Source organism: Actinia tenebrosa, unplaced genomic scaffold, assembly GCF_029948245.1.
Source record: "Actinia tenebrosa isolate PJP-AT-01 unplaced genomic scaffold, QUT_ActTen_1.0 PGA_scaffold10__47_contigs__length_13832649, whole genome shotgun sequence".
NCBI classification, from domain to species: Eukaryota; Metazoa; Cnidaria; class Anthozoa; order Actiniaria; family Actiniidae; genus Actinia; species Actinia tenebrosa.
Window position 1 is genome coordinate 2,311,608 of NW_028292570.1, and position 16,627 is coordinate 2,328,234.

The window sequence follows — 16,627 nt, forward strand, 5'->3', positions numbered from 1 at the left end:
GAAAGCATATTTACTTTCGCTTCATCGTTTATAATCGATGGATTTGTATATTATCCTGCTTGAAAGTGGTTTTCAATTGGTTCTTATAGAGTTATATGAATGATAGATGCCATTTGCCCGGAAGTGAAAAATATGTTGAATGCTGTTTGGCAATTTTATGGTAGCCAGGAGACCGCTTTCAAAGTTCGCAAAAAAAAAAAAAAAAAAAAAAAAAAAAAAAACACTTGAAGAACAATGATTACTCTAGTACAAAGACGTCCATATCGGCAATTGTGAAAGGCTCTCTTAAGGTTGCCAAACAAAATGTAATATTAGAGAGTTTTGGATTTACGTTCACGGCAAACGTGAAACGTCAGTTGACCATTTAAAAATTAATGATGAAAAGGTAAATTATACACCGTGAAAAGATGAAAAAACTTACTGACGTTTCGGACGCTAGTCCTTCGTCTTTGACTCCGACGAAGGACTAGCGTCCGAAACGTCAGTAAGTTTTTTCATCTTTTCACGGTGTATAATTTACCTTTTCATCATTACTGTTTCATTAGAAACACCGACGCAGCTCACACTAGTTTTTAGCTAGTTATATCCATTTAAAAATTATTTTAAATAGCTTAAAAAGAATCGTAAAAAAGTCCAAGTAGTAGAAAAACAAAAAAATATTTGTCTTTGGTGAGAAGGTTTGTAAAAGGTAAAGTAAAATAAAGGAAAACTATGAAAACGTGGTCACGTTTGCCGTTTGCGGGGAGAAAAAAAGTCAATCTAAAACTCTCTATTGCTTCAAAAAAAAAACCCTGAATAACAACAACAGCAACAACTGAAAGGAAAGAAAGAAAGAAAAAATCTTTTAAATGAGTGAATGAATGAATAAATTTATTTAATAACGAAACCTCCTCGATCACCATCTGTGAAGCTTTTCGTGAGAAACCTTAGATCAATAACGAATCACTAACTAAGTTAAAAAACCCAAAAGTACAAGAAATTTTTTAGGATCAGTTTGTGGACAACAAAACCTCAGCAAATTATGCTGTTAAACCAAAATCAGGGTTTGATTTAGTGTGGCTACAATTGTTTTTGATTGAATTTTTTTCGTCGTTTTTTGGTTAAAACGGGAAACCACATATTTTTGATGAAAAGGAGAATTTTCAAAACTATATGCGATGATAAGGCATTAGAAAAGGGTATCAAACGCGCGACAAAAAAGTACCCATTTCCTGCTAATTTTCCCTCAGTCGTTTCTATCAAGAACTTTTTCAAAAAATCACGGCTCTGACTTCTCATCGCAGACCCACTTGCTCACTGTTAGCTTAGTGGGTATAAAATCCTTAAAGAAGAATAGTAACAACAGCTTGCCTTACGACACTCAGAAAAAATATTTCACTTGCCATTGAGAAAAATGTATTGCTAAACTAAGAGAGGATTGGTAAGTGAGTCTGCGGTTAGAGAACACAGCCGTACTAGTACGTTCTTTGAGTGCACGTAAGATTGTCTATTCTTAACTGGAGCTAAGTTAAAGTCAAACTTAAGTTAAACTGGCAAATAATTTAAACATTACCTACTAATAAAAATTCTATGAAATGTCGAGTGGCTAGTTTACATTAAAATCTGTTGCAATATGAGATTATGATCCAATGATGACCAAAACCAACGCGGGCTCATTAAATGAGAATTCTACATTTTCTACCAATTTTAAATTGAGTTCTATACGCATGCTTCTCCACTGTTGACCAAAATACACGCGGGCTCATTAGATGAGCGTTCCTACCAATTTAATTTAAAAAAAAGTGTTTTGAGCATGCGTCTCTTTAATGTGGGTAACACTGCTGACACAAGTACCCATGGGCTGTCGTCGCAATTCCATTGGGGGTGTTGGGATGGATTTCTTGTTTGCGCTTGACCCTCCGGTTTTGGAACCATATTTTGACTTGCTTTTCAGTCAAGTTCAACATTGAAGCTATTTTTGTTCTCTCGCTCTTTTGGAGGTACTTTTTAGCCAGGAAACATCGTTCTAGGCCTTGTCGTTGTAGTTGAGTGAACACTGGTCGAGGTCTTGGTGGCTTTCTCTGTGAGTGATAGGAATTTGACGATGGAGTTACTAGAAAAAAATACATCTTCATTAACTGAATTTTTCTAACATAAATACGTAAAATAAGAATATCAACTGCATATTACAAGTTGAAAGTAAAGAAAGCTGGAGTTCGACACAATGAGATGGATCAAGAAAATATGAACTAAGAGAAGGAATCTTTGATGCTATTTTTAGAATCTATTCTAAAAATATCATCCAATGATATCATTTATTTGATCGTTTGGTTTTCTGCACGCGCATAGTACGCGCGCGCTCTACGCTGTTTGCTAACGTTTTCTTGTGCTTTTCTTGTGTTCAAATGTTCAAATCTGCCCTCAAGATGACGATGCAGGTCGAAAGCTTTGGGAAATAAATGTAAAAATACTTCAGAAAGTTGAAAAAATGGCTACTTCAATTTCCTGTCGTATTTGCCAAGCTTTCGACGTGCACATTCATATTCAGGGCAGAGTCGAAATAACGGAAAACCCCAAAAACCAGCAAACAGCGTAGAGCGCACGCAGTAAATGCGCGTACAGAAAAACAAATGGTTTAAAAATAGCATCAAACTGTGCACATGATGGTTACAAGGCTATATAGGGGGAATTCCTTCTCTTAGTTCATTTTCTCTTGGATGGATCGATTGAATTTAAATTTTTGTTAAACGCCAAGTTTGAAAGTTATATATTTTTGTGGCTTCAAGTCCGTAATTCTTTACCGATAAACATCTAATTATTCATTAAAATTAAAACTATACTGTTAATTTAATCTATTTGTTTATTTCTCTTATCTATGTAATGTTGGGAAACAACGCGTTAGTTCGTAATAGTTTTCTTCCATAGGTTTTGTTAGTAAGTCGCAAAGATAGAAATTGTCAAAAATCGAAATTTTGGTATGAAACGATTCGTTGGAAGGGCATCTTTTGCCTCGAGCAAAGGATATGGAAAGGCGTAATCTTTACTTACTTGGCTGACTAGTCGTGGTACCACTAAGTATCGCTTCAATGCCAAACTTCAGCTTTGGAGTTACAGTTTCAGGGTTTGAAATTTCATCATCTCCTTCAAGATCAAGATTTTTGTCCTTAACGTCGTCGACTTCAGCTGTAACTCTACTCAACTCATTCTCCAGACTCAGCTCCTCGAGAAGTGGTTTAGGGATAATCCTGATAGGTGTCGTATGCCACTGCGTGCTCGTGCATAGTGGACACAAAGGAATAGGCCTGATGGGATACATTGGAGTGACATGGCATTGCTCCTCTACGAACCAGTTTGGATTCATTCGCTTAGATTTATAAATTCTACTTATAGTGACCGGTTTTTGCAAGGTTGTTGTAGCTGTAATTGCTCGGACGGTCAAAGTCTAATTTAAGATGAGGTATATGTGACTAAAAAGCGTACTTATGTCTCATTACTTGACCAGGTGATTGGCTAATTTGATATGGAAAGTCTAGCTCGGGAATGACTCGAATATCAAAATTGTTTATGATTAGTCCAATCTAAAAACTGATTGAAGTTTGTTAGCTTAATAAATAAACAATGGGGGTTTAACCCACGGGGGGGGGGGGGGGGGTGGGGGAGGGGGGGGGGGGGGGTGGGGGATGCACTTCCGACAGGGAAGGGCCTGCAAGGGGCGGAGAACATGACCAAAAGCTGCACGCGCAAGGGATTCTGGTATTTATAGTATGTGCGCGCAAATGATTAATAGACCCCAAGTTGCTCTAATTCCCAGGCAGAGGGTGAAAAAATAATTCATTTCTCTTGATGATCGATATCGTTTATAATGCTTTGATCTTCAGGTTGCGATTGAGTAAACTGGAGCGCAAGTTGTTTGTGGTGAGATCCTCTTCCACTCGTCCATCAAAGATTTTTTGTCTCTGATCTTTAACTAATGATATATCATTCTTCGCATGCTTACTTATGATACTTTTTCTATTTTGACTCTTTAATGATTGAAGGTTCTCCTTGAACAAGCATTCTCCAAGCTACACAAGATAACACTGATTTCTACACTCGGAAATTCTCAAGTGCTTGGACTATTTTCCGTTGTGTTTACATTAGGCCAGAATATACCCCGATTATCAATATAATACCACAGGGAACCCGGCTATATTTGTTTTCTTCTTTTAGAAAAGTAATTTGCTCTTTGTGGGTTTCCTGTGTTGTGATCGGTTTCCTTTTACATAAGTTGTAATCAGATCTGCGCGCTGTGATCACCGATGGTGTTTTGTTTCTTACTATGGGTTGCCTGTGGTGTGTTACTAGAGAGTGCGTTACCAACGGTTATTGATTTGAATTTAATCGGCTATCAGTTTACAGCGCCGATCTGATTACAGCTTATGTAAAAGGAAACCGATCACAACACAGGAAACCCACAAAGAGCAAATTACTTTTCTAAAAGAAGAAAACAAATATAGCCGGGTTCCCTGTGATAATACCAGCTATAAATAGTTGTGAATAGCTTCATTTTCGTTTGGTTTACCTTAGGTCAGTTTAGCACAGCTCGCGTGTCTATAATTGTACACTGACACAAACATCGGCTTACTGAAAATCATTTTGTGTGGTAGTCCTTGAATGAAGATTATTTATTATTATTATAAACAATCGTTACGCTATTTTTTTAAATGTCGTTCTTGTTACACGAGGGTAGCACTTAATAGCCAGTGGCTAACAAACCTGTGGCACTCGTTCCATGATCGAATTGGAATTTTGTCCTCGATTTTATTTTATTTAAACATATTTTGTCGTTACATTAACCCCAAGAGCGTAACGCTCATCGAGGGGGTCTATGTTGATTTTTTATCAGAGGGATGAAAATCGGCCTGGAAAAAAAACCCGAAGCACAAGAGAAAATAAACTAGAAATGTTACTCATATAAACACCGAGTTTGAGTTATGAACCAGGGTCGTGAGAGGCGAGCGCTTTCACCGGTACGCTGCCCGCGCTATCCGTGGTTTTTAAATAATGTTGAACTATGGACTCTTGCCCGTTTAGGGTAGGGATGTGCATGCCGCTGAGCCCTCTGAACCCTGACCCTGTTCCAGAGTAAAATCGCTGAAATTCATACCATGTTCCAGAGCAAGATCGCTGAAAACCATAACATTTTCCGGTAGTGCGAAAATAGGTACCCTGTTCCAGAGAGGAGAGAGCGTGATTTCATATACCCTGTCCCAGAGCGAGCGCGATTTTATATACCCTGTTCCAGAGTAGAATCACTGAAAACCATACCCTGTTTGGCGGCACGTACCCGTATAGCAAATATTGGGGAGTACTACCTCCCCCCCCCCCCCCCCCCCCCGGGAGAGTATACTAGAACCTTCAGAATCAACTCAAAATGGAGGCTAAAAATATCGTATAGAAATCATAAGCCCTCTTTTTTCCTCGAGGGAATTTTAGCTAATTTTATATTCAGTGTTGTGAGATAAACGGTCGTAGCATAATCGAGTGATGTTTTGACCTACAATCTTGAAGTGCGTGCTGCCCTATATCTTTCCTAATGGAGAATTAAGACACTCGCTCGAACTACAGCGCGCGAATCTGGTCTGTCAAAGCAAAAATATTATTTTTTCGATTGTGGAGGAGAGTTCAACAGTCTTTCTAGATATTTTAATTAATTTTTTCTATTTCTGATAACCTCGAAGGTTTTCTTTGTAATTCAGAATAAAAAATAACAATATATAATAAATATAAACTTTATTTGAAGTTTACCTCTTGTCTCTTCAATCAAAGCCGACCGTAGGTAGACCGTATCTTAAATAAACTACCTCTAAAAAAGATCTGTTTTTATAGTATTTGTAGCGAAAGATAAAGGGTTAGAGAGAACTGAGTGCGCTAAAAATGGGTGATGGCTCGGAGATCGGTGTAGCGGCAATAATACTGAGCTTTAAGCTCAACTTCGCAATACTTTGATATTTGAAACATAGCCTATATAAAAACTTTTCCAGCTTTTCTTTTCTTGTGCAATCGACGTCTACTTTCTAAGTTATGCCAAAACTGTTGTTAAGAAAAATAAGTAAGTTTGATTGATGGATTAGCCATAATATCAGAACATGTACGTGCTATGTTGGGACTCCACAGATCCCATAAACACAAAAAACTCTCTAAACTCAAGACAAGTATTTGTTCTGTATATTTGTTAACTGGGTTTTACGATTCTCAGAAGCTGATTTAGGGATTCTTCTTCAATAAGCATCGCCATTAGTGAAAGCTTTAATGAGTTCCTGATTTTTCCAATGGCTTCGTTGAACGCGGGTTTTGGGTACGAGTTTTAACTTTTAACAAACAAACAAAAAAAAGCATACAAATAAGTTTCTATAGTTTAAAATAGTGGCGCACGGCTTTCCTGATGACAGAGTCTCCCGTAGCTAGTGAGAAAATGACTTCGGGATACTCTTTTAGCAAGGAATGCAAGACCTGAAAATTTTCACTTTAAAAAATTCGAAGAAGACTTCGCAATCTCATTACAAAAGCGTTTGTTTGTTTATTTTCTGGTTGGGGTGTTGGAATTCATGGTTAACGTTTATTTTCGATAAGACGATTAAACACTTTGACGACGAATTAACATGAAGCAAACTTTCAAACGAGGTTATCTCATCGCGAAACAAATTTATTACCTAATAGTACGAATTACCTGAATTCCTATAAAAGAATATTTTGGCAGTCCTAACTTTTCATTTTCTAAGCATACTTTCTAGTGATAGCACATGATAGTGTTTGGCTGTCCCCGAAATACTGATATAGCAATGTTATTTCCTGAAGTTAACTATTTAAAACACTGTCTAGTCTTTCCTTCCTCTATAACCCAAAATAAGAGAAAGTTTTCTTAAAATAAATAATCAATTTTAGTTTTCTCTAATATCTTAAAGTAGATAGAGCTTTGGAGACGTAAAATGATCTTGTGCACCATGGCTAGGTATTGGGGAATAATAAATAAATAAATAATTGAAGATTGAAAATCTTGATACTAAAACTAAAAAAAAAAAAAAAAAAAGCGCACATGAAAAAAACTGAATAAAACCAAGTTCCTGTGGTGCCATACAGACATTGAAATGGCTTTCGCATTCAAGCGTTTTGTTTATCTGGTGCGTCTTTTCTCGGTTTTTGATTAATTCTGAATCCAGAAGAAAAAAATAGTTTGAAAATTAAGCCATCGTTCTCGTTCCTGCTTGCATAGAAAACGCTCCAGCTGAGATTTGACCAAAACGTCGTCGAACGTGTGTCCTGCACAAGCAAGTCACCGGGGGCCCTTCGGTATTCTGTCTGGGAGAGTGCGTCCTTATAAGCTATAATTATAACTTAGTCATAACTGTTATATAACATTCGTATAAAAAGCACGAGTCAGGCTGATAAAGGCAAAAATTATTGTCAGTTATAAGAGTTATTATGACAAAGTAAGTCGTCGTTGATATGATAACTTTACCGCAGGATGGCTGACAATCAAATACGATATTGAAACATTCCAGGTAATCGATTACCAAACTGATAACCAGTGAGAACGTATCGTATTCTCGGTCAGGTTTCTTGGTGTTGCAGGAATTGTATTTCTTTGTCAGGTTTCTTGGTGTTGCAGGATGTATAGTATTCTTGGTCAGGTTTCTTGGTGTTGCAGGATGTATAGTATTCTTGGTCAGGTTTCTTGGTGTTGCAGGATGTATAGTATTCTTGGTCAGGTTTCTTGGTGTTGCAGGATGTATCGTATTCTTGGTCAGGTTTCTTGGTGTTGCGGGATGTATTGTATTCTTGGTCAGGTTTCTTGGTGTTGCAGGATGTATTGTATTCTTGGTCAGGTTTCATGGTGTAGAAGGATGCATGAAATCTTCTATAAAAATCAATCTGAAGACAACTCGAAAACCACTTCATTTTATTGTACAAAGATAGCGTGTCCTTGATGGGGAACATTACGCAAAAGTAAACTGAAAAGGTCTAAATATATTCCAATTGTAATGAATTGTGAAGCAATTTAAAGAAGAATGAAGGCCATTTGTAGGGCTTTATTTGGAAAAACCTTCTACTCAACAAAACATGGCGACCAGCAACAAACACAATTAACCGCTGACCACTCGCGGGCTCTAACCAAAGGTAACCCAGTAATCTATAATAACAGTATACTCTGTAACGATACTACAATAGTCAATGTTTATAGTTTATAAATCAGTACACCAATAATTTCAATTTCAATTTGATGACAGTGACAAATGACAGTATGTCATCTGTCTGTTTGCTAAGATGTATATTAAGCAATTATCTACGAAACGAGAGCTCAATAAAGCGATTCAGAGAAGAGATAGTAGACTTTTGAAACTTCAAATCATTATTGATGAGAAAGAACGAGGCGTCGAAATAAAATCTGAAGAACTCAGAAATGCTCACATTGACCGCAGAACAACTGAATAGCGAGCTGAAGCGATTTGGATTACGCTTGGAACAGAATCGAAAAACGTGAACGAAAGATCGAAAAACTTATCAATCAGTTGAACACTTTTCAGCAAATTCAGAGACCTTTTCCCATTCGATCAAAAACACTTGGACGTCATTCTTTAATTAGACATTTTCTTTTTACCCGACATGTTTGAGATAAGACTAGATGTGCACCAAGAGTTGCACTAATTTAAGAAGGGGAGGGGGGGTATATTATGAAAAAGAATTTTAGGAATGATTTGTTCACATGAATAATGCTTTTTGTATATGATTCTGCAAGTCTACGTGTTTAGTTTAGTAATCGAGACTGTTTTGACTTGGAGATCTACTTGTAGTTTCCTGTTCTACATCCCTTTTCAAATTAACCTAAACATATTCAATCCACCAAGGCTGAACTTGTCTAGAAATACGTGATGTAAAAAGAATTTCAAATTGGATTACCTGGTTGTATAAGGACGAGCAATTTAACTATTTTTGTGCATTCAATCTTGTTCTTAGTTGTGAACAAGGCTAAGGTTGTAGTTCGGGTTGTATTGGGAGGTACAGACCTAAGTAAGGACAGTGGCCGGGTAAGCGAATCCCGAACAAACAGCTACACCGATTAAGCAAAGTCATTCTGGTCAACCCGAACTACAACCTTAGCCTTGTTCAGCAAAGTGAAAGTACATCCATCCTCCGGAACCCAGGGGTAAAATTCTGTCGCTCGTTTCGAGAGTTGTTTATCAATTAGACGAGCCTAAAAACTTGTAAACTGGGCAAGTCTTATCCTGTTTGGTCACATGTTAGTCTTGTAATGCTCGTACATCAGTGTCCTATTCTGACCTTGAATTATATCCATTTTGAAACCACTAGTGATTTCTGCAATCTAACTAGCTCTCGGCAGTGCGATTTAATCACGATTCGCACCATTCAGTTGAGTTTTAAATCGCACTGTTTTGAGGAGCCAATGAAATTGCAGAAAACAAAGCAGTTGACAAATTACTCTGCTTGGGAGTCTCTTTCCCCTGATAAATCAGATCAGAGGAAAACGAAGCTCAAAGATTCGAAAAGCCGCAAGGATCAAAAACATTTTTAGATGAAAGACAGTGGAGTGCCATAAGATGCAAGGGCCTGTTCCTCGATATGTTGCATTACGATCTCTGCAACAACCACAGAGACTGGAGAACCCATTGCTGTACCGTGCAGCCGTTTATAATGTTCACCGTTAAACTGAAAAAAATGTAGATTCTAGGCATAACTTCAAGAGATCCATAATAACACAAGTAGGCAATGTAAGTGTAGTATCGTCATTGGTATTACCCAGCAAAGTCTCAGTACAGTCTAAGGCCATTTGTAGTGGAATACTGGTAAACAGAGATTTAACTTAAAAAGACGATGGGATCTTTTTCCTATGAACGTCCTTAAGAGCAGGAGAAAAGATAAATTTTAATAGATCTATCTCGGCTAGCTCTTGCTGGTATACCAACCAGGTTTTATAGTTACTTAAATTTTTCAATTCTAAGAAATAATCAAGGAAATAATTTGAAAAGAGAGTTTATTCATTTCACAAATGCTGTAGTAATCTTAAAGATATTCCTATTCTTAGCGAGAACATAATGAGTCACTAATGACATTTGTTTTCTTGGCCTCGCAGAAAATAATGAGACATTGAATTTTAGTATTATTTCGATAATGCCTTCTGATTGGTGCGCTGATGTCAATGAGCTATTGGCCATTAAAGGAACACTTGGATGAAAATCGAGGAAAATTGGAACTATGACTTGAAACTTGGTTAAACTTATCTATATGACCCAGATAGTAACCAAGCAACATGTTTCCTTCACAGTCAAAAGTGGCGGATAAAAATATCAATTTTATTCAGCATCTAAATTGTGAGTAAGTGACGTCATATACTCGTCCCTATTGTTCTTTTTGCTTAAACCAAAATTTCTCATCTGCAAGTGGCTCCCAGGCTAAAGTTTTCACTAATCATGTTTACATAGTCATAATTGAGTCATGTACCTCAATTAGTTGGACTTTCAAAAATTGGGGCGTTTTCATCCAAGTGCCCCTTTAAAAGAAGAAGTAATATTTCAAATCCGACAATGAGGACAGGACGGGATTTCAAGTCCGCGCAATTAGTTCCAGTCCGAGGCGAAGCCGAGGACTGGAACTAATTGCAAGGACTTTGAAATCCCGTCCAGTCCGATTTGGAGGATTTGAAATGACTTCTCATACTCATTAATTATTCGGGAGGGATGTTGTTTTTATCTTGTATTTATTTCATTGTATATGATCTTCGCTCCATTCACCTAGTTGTAATAATGACAATCTTTTGTTTTGTAATGGTTTTATTTTGCTTTCGTCCTTTGGGATTTCTTAAGATAAATGCTATCTGAATTACTTATGCAAATAGCAGTTATTTTTCTCTGAATGTATTCATTTCAACATGGCTTCTCGTCAAAGAGACAGCGATGAAGAAGCGGAGCTTCTACCTTTAAAACGCTTTCGAAAAGTGAAAAGTCAAGCCCAAGAAGAAGAACTTTTGCAAAAAGCTGTGCCAATTTCAACCCGTTACAAGAATAACTGGGCTGTGAATATTTTTGAAGAATGGAGGCAAAGTAGAGAAAACAAAGTGGCAAGTTTGGAGTCTACCTCCATGGATGTCTCGCTAGAGAGCATTCAAAATTTGGATATTGAGGCATGGGAAACTATGACAGTTCCATCCCTAAACTTCTGGCTTGGCAAATTTGTTGAAGAAGCAGCAAACAAGAAAGGTTCGCCATATCCTGCTCGTACGCTTTATCAGCTTATCGCTAGCCTTAAACGCCACCTAGAGTCGAAAAACCGAAACGACGTCAATATGCTTGACAAGTCTAACATGTGGTGAGTTAATTAGAAACTTTCTGTTTATTTGCTTTACTTTGCACATGAATAAAACCTTATATTATTCTAACTGAACGTTTTTCTTTTAGTTTTTCTGGACTGAGAAAAATTCTGGATGCAGAGATGAAAAGTGTCCACGCCGAAGGGGTTACTAATAGAAAGGAAGAAAAAGAGGTGATTACAGAAGAAGAGGAAGAGACGATGTGGAGGAAAGGAGTACTAGGCCAGTCAACAGCTAAGATTTTGCTTAATACAGTGTACTTTTATAATGGTAAACTATTTGGCATGCGTTCTCAAGAACATAGGCAATTAAGGATTAGCGATATCGAAATAGAAGGCGATAATACCATAATTTATCGTGAAAATTCTTCCAAAACATTTCATGGTGGCATAGCAGATTTGAAAAAGAAAGCGAGAGTGATTAAACATGTTTGCCACGAAAAGGGCAATGAGAGCCACGAGCGTTGCTTGGTTAAGATTTATAATCGGTATTTTGACCTCGTAAACAATCTTCGTGTTAAAGCAAAAGGTTTCTATTTTCAGCCATATAAGGACGGAAAATTTGCGTACAAAAACTGTGTTGTAGGAATTCATACTCTCAATGAAATTCTTCCTAGTTTGTGCTTGGCAATTGGCAGTAAAAGGAAAACTAGCCATAGTCTTCGCGTTACATGTGTTAGCAAACTGTTTAATGCAAGTGTTGACGAAAAGCTTATAAGAAGCAGAAGTGGTCACGTTAGTGATGCTCTTTTGGCATATGAAAAAAGTAGCAAGGAGCAGGAGCAAAAAGTTTCTAACATTTTGAACCCACCAGCTCAGCCAAAACAGGTTTCATCTGAGTCAAAGAATGAAATTAAGGGAAGTGAAATTAAGAATGATATAGAAATGCCTGTATTTGATATCAATGAATTAAAATCTATATTTAATGATATCGCTGGTTATGAGCACGAAGCTCAGTTAAATGAAAATACATGTTCTAATTTTTGGAGCTTTTCTTCTGACGGGCCTATCAATATATCTGGCAACTGTAATGTTACAATCAACCAGTTCAAAATCTAGCTTGCGCTTGAATGAATGCTAAAACTTATATTTATACTTATAGAAAATGCTAAGTTTACGATAGCAAATTGTTTTGAAATTTCATTAATATCTAAGTAAGTTGTTAAACGAAGTGTTGAGTATATTTGCAACTATTATTGATTATAGTTTATTGGTAATAACTTCTGAAATAAATGCTTGATGAATTAAATTTTCTGTTTTCATCTTTCTATATATTGACTTGATTCAATGCTTGGACTGAATTAATTTTGTTCCAGTCCTTGGACTGAATTAATTTTGATCCAGTTGTTGGTCGACTGAATTAATTTCTTTTGTTCCAATTCATCAGCCCCACCTCTTCCCTGCTGATATCAAAACCCTCCCCGGCTTTAAGACACTTGACCTAGTTTCAAGATACATCATGTGACCAGGTACGAGGTAATCGATTGGCTAGTTACCTCATGAATAATTAATGAGTATGAGAAGGAGGAGATCTAAGATGCAGGTTATGCCACGTCGAAGAAGAAACATTCTTCATACTCATTAATAATTCATGAGTAAACCAGCCAATCAATGGGCTATTTTTTGGGTCACATGATGTTACTTGAAACCTTGTAAAGTGCTGTGAAAGGAATGCATTTCGCATACTGAAAATTTAAATAAACGAAGATAATAATAATAATAATCGGATAATAATAATAATAATAGTAGTAGTAGTAGTAGTAGTAGTAGTAGTAGTAGTAGTAGTAGTAATAGTAGTAGTAATAGTAGTAGTAGTAGTAATATTAGTAGTAGTAGTAGTAGTAGTAGTAGTAGTAGTAGTAGTAGTAGTAGTAGTAGTAGTAATAGTAGTAGTAGTAGTAGTACACCTTTTGCTGTTCATTAACAGAAAATGTACATTCATTTGTGCCAATAGTTGTATCAATAACGTGTAATGTACTTTCATCAACACCACAAGTAACATCATTAGCGCGGAACAAAATCAGTATAGATATAAGAAAAACAGTTTCGAAAATTAATAAGGACAGTTGGAAAAGAAATGGAAGAAAAGAGGAAAGAAGAAAACGAGAAAAGAAACTGAGAGAAGGAAAGAAATACCAGCTAGGGAACTGGAGAGCAGAGAAAGTTAACACCGTTTAACTAGTTAGCACTGTCTTGGTTTTGTTGATTTCCTGTTGTTGTTACAATCATAACTTCCCCGTCGTAAGAGGATCTTCCGTGAGGTTCGCTAACTCGCTATATTTTACCACTACCTTCTATATAGGTTACTTGTATGTGGCGTCAAAGCAGCTGTTTTGTCCCCCAGATTGAGCTGCATTCCAAAGTGCTGCAAGGGGTATATTTACAAATTACACACGATGCTCAACTCACATGTGGTTTTCTTACTCGAGGGAGGAAAACCGGAGATTCCGGAGGCTGAAAACCCTCGGGAGAACATGCAACACATTAAAAAAACTCAAATCACATATGTGGCTCAGCTGTGAATGAAAACCGCAACCCCAGGCGTGAACTGCACAGCGGCGAGGCGACATGTAGCACCGTAGCAGCGCCGCATGACACCATGCATGGCAGAATCGTTCTTTTACAAGCCAAAAATTTATAACTGACACTAATTCAAGAATGCAAATAAACATATAATAACAATGATAGATTTGAAGGTTTTTAAAGATAGTAATCTTAATAATATATCAGTACTGCGCATGTTCTGTAGAAAGATGCTCATGCGAAGATAACAAAACTAACTAGCAATAAATAGAAAAATCCCCAAAGACAATTACAAACTTGACGCTTATTGACGAAGTGTCTTGCATATCTTCTCTTTTAAGGACCTATTGACTATCTTTATGAAGCGTTATTTTGATAGTAGAAGTGCTTCATCTCTAGCTTCTGAAATGAGATCATTCTCATCAAGACCCGCAACACTAAGCCTCGAGCAATCATGATGGCAGGATTAATAAAATCTAATATACGACGTAATGAATTTTGTATTATATACTACGGCACAACAGAAAAATAAGAGTGGAATTAAGTTTAGTTTTTCAGGGCGCCATACTTTAACTAGGTAATATGTCTTTATCATGGCTTTCCCATGTTATTTGATTGTAGAACAGAAAATAAATCAGTTTAAACATTTTCCCCCAGCAATAGATGTCAAGCTTAATAAATTGAGTATTTTTTAGAGAGAATCAGCAATCAAGAGTAACAAGTACCACCCTCTAATATTTCAAAGCGCAATAATTAGCTAACCTAATTGGTGTCTTTTAAATTATCAATTAAGTTCTCAGAGTAGTCTCATGACTTGTAAAACATAACACAATTATCTTTTTTTCCCCTTACCTCAATTATATCGACTTTATTGTCTTCCTAGTGCAAAACCAATTCTCTTAACAGCTCAGAATGTTCTGCAAGAAAAGTTAGGGAGTTCATTTGTTGAACAGTTGATATCTCCCATAAAGGCAAGAACCCTGTTGATTTAACTTGCGTTGATATTATGACTTTAAACCACATCTCTTGGTTAAGAACCTGATATCAGTTTAGTTAATTCAGATCCTCCAAAACAAGAGTATGACGCCGATGTCATTAAATATGAATTTGACTATTCCAGCTGTTGGGCCGAGTGTATAAATTCTTTTCCATTAGGAGCATATTGGTACAGAAAACCTGAAACAGTTTGAAGAAACTTGGTCCTTATCTCTGTGTGTATTAGTCGCAACGAAGTTCTTTTAAAAATACTTCTCAAAAAATACTTCTTTCAATAATATAACATGATTCGTGCAAGAATACTGGTGTGTATAGTATTGATATTTCTTGTGGCATTTCCTGATTTGAGTTGTTCCTTGGCGACTTCGCTTCAAACTGGCCTAAGACATGGACGAAGTTATGGCAAGCGCCGTTTCACACTGAGCAACAGGGTGAGTTTCTTAAAACATGCTATCTAGTACATTCTTCTTTGAAACTATTACATTAAGTATCAGAGATTAAGAATGCGTTGCAAAAATGCAGGATAGACACTGGTCAAAGCTGGTTGTGCTGGTCAAATGTTAGGACATCGTGGTGCCATCCAGATTCAATATCAGAGAGTTTTCCCCCCTTAAAGTGGCTACGTTGTAGCCTTGTTTGTCGTACCCTCCACAAAATTAGTCACCCAAAATTCACTAAATCTAATAAATCTGGTTAATTTTGCTGTTCCTAACATTTGAAATCCTGCTCTTCTTGGAGTCATTAAAATACTATCATTGTCGAAGGATATAGTTTTATAATCTATTCAATACTTTGGTAGGATGTTTGGTGTGACATTTCTTCAAACTTCAGTGCTATGAAAGAAAATAAAAAAAGAACGTGTTCCAGGAAGCTAATTGTAAAATCGTGCGTGATGTTTTCCACCAAGAGCTACTTCTTTGAAATTTCAAAAAGAAAAAAAGAGAATATGGTAGAATATAAAAGGAAGAGTTATGCAGCATAATATTGGCTGTCGTCAGAGGAAAACAGTCACCATTCTCGAATTTTTTCTTGATATACATGCGCCACATTTTCGAATTAAACAAAACCTTAAGATTTCATCGTACACTGAAGAAACCTGTGAAATAAATTTCAAACTCAGTGCTTTTCGCAACAGCGTATGTTTTGCAGTGATGCTACTGAAAAGAATAAGATTCAAGAGAAAGACATGAGGTCTGAAACATAATTTCGCTCGAAGTCAATAATCCCTGAATGGTATATCCTGTGACAAGAGACATGCATAACATATTACTTTTTCTTATATATATCTTCAGAAAACACTAACAAACTACCGCCAGGCCTCAGTTTGTGAAGAAGCAAAGAGGATCGGCTGCATCTGTGGCGACAACAGCCAAGGAAAACGGGAAAATAAGTACATGTAACGGATTATACCTACGAACAAAAGTCAGAAAAGTCCAGCTTAAAAAATATATATTAAAATCGCTAACGTTATTAAATATACATTAATCACAATGACTAGCACTAGGTAGTTACATGATATAAAGAATTACTTGAATGGAAGAGCCAAGATATTTACAGGTTATCGAAGCAAGAATAATGAATGGAATTATTTTTGCTGAACATTTTAACATAAGATATGAAAAATAGATGTTTTGTACAACATATCTGTGAGTTCTAAGCTAGTAAAAAGGAATGAATTAAATGGAGGAGTAAAAGATACCTTGGGGTTGCTGGTTTTGCGTAATGTCAATATAAATCATGTGTGGGGAGTGTCGGCATTACTCAGACA

General features: G+C 36.6%; 1 protein-coding gene and 1 long non-coding RNA gene across 2 annotated transcripts; both read left to right on the forward strand.

Annotated features, from left to right (window-relative positions):
* The first annotated feature begins 10,545 nt into the window (after positions 1-10,545).
* LOC148912762 (zinc finger MYM-type protein 2-like) lies at positions 10,546-12,593 on the forward strand. The gene is made up of 2 exons (XM_089026489.1): positions 10,546-11,340; positions 11,430-12,593. Exons 1-2 carry the CDS (start codon positions 10,904-10,906, stop codon positions 12,397-12,399), a joined length of 1,407 nt encoding a protein of 468 aa, XP_088882615.1. The 5' UTR covers positions 10,546-10,903; the 3' UTR covers positions 12,400-12,593.
* A 2,516-nt stretch (positions 12,594-15,109) lies between these two features.
* On the forward strand, positions 15,110-16,539 carry LOC148912763 (uncharacterized). The gene is made up of 2 exons (XR_016119127.1): positions 15,110-15,290; positions 16,152-16,539. It is a non-coding gene; the product is annotated as an uncharacterized LOC148912763 (long non-coding RNA).
* The last annotated feature ends 88 nt before the right edge of the window (positions 16,540-16,627 follow it).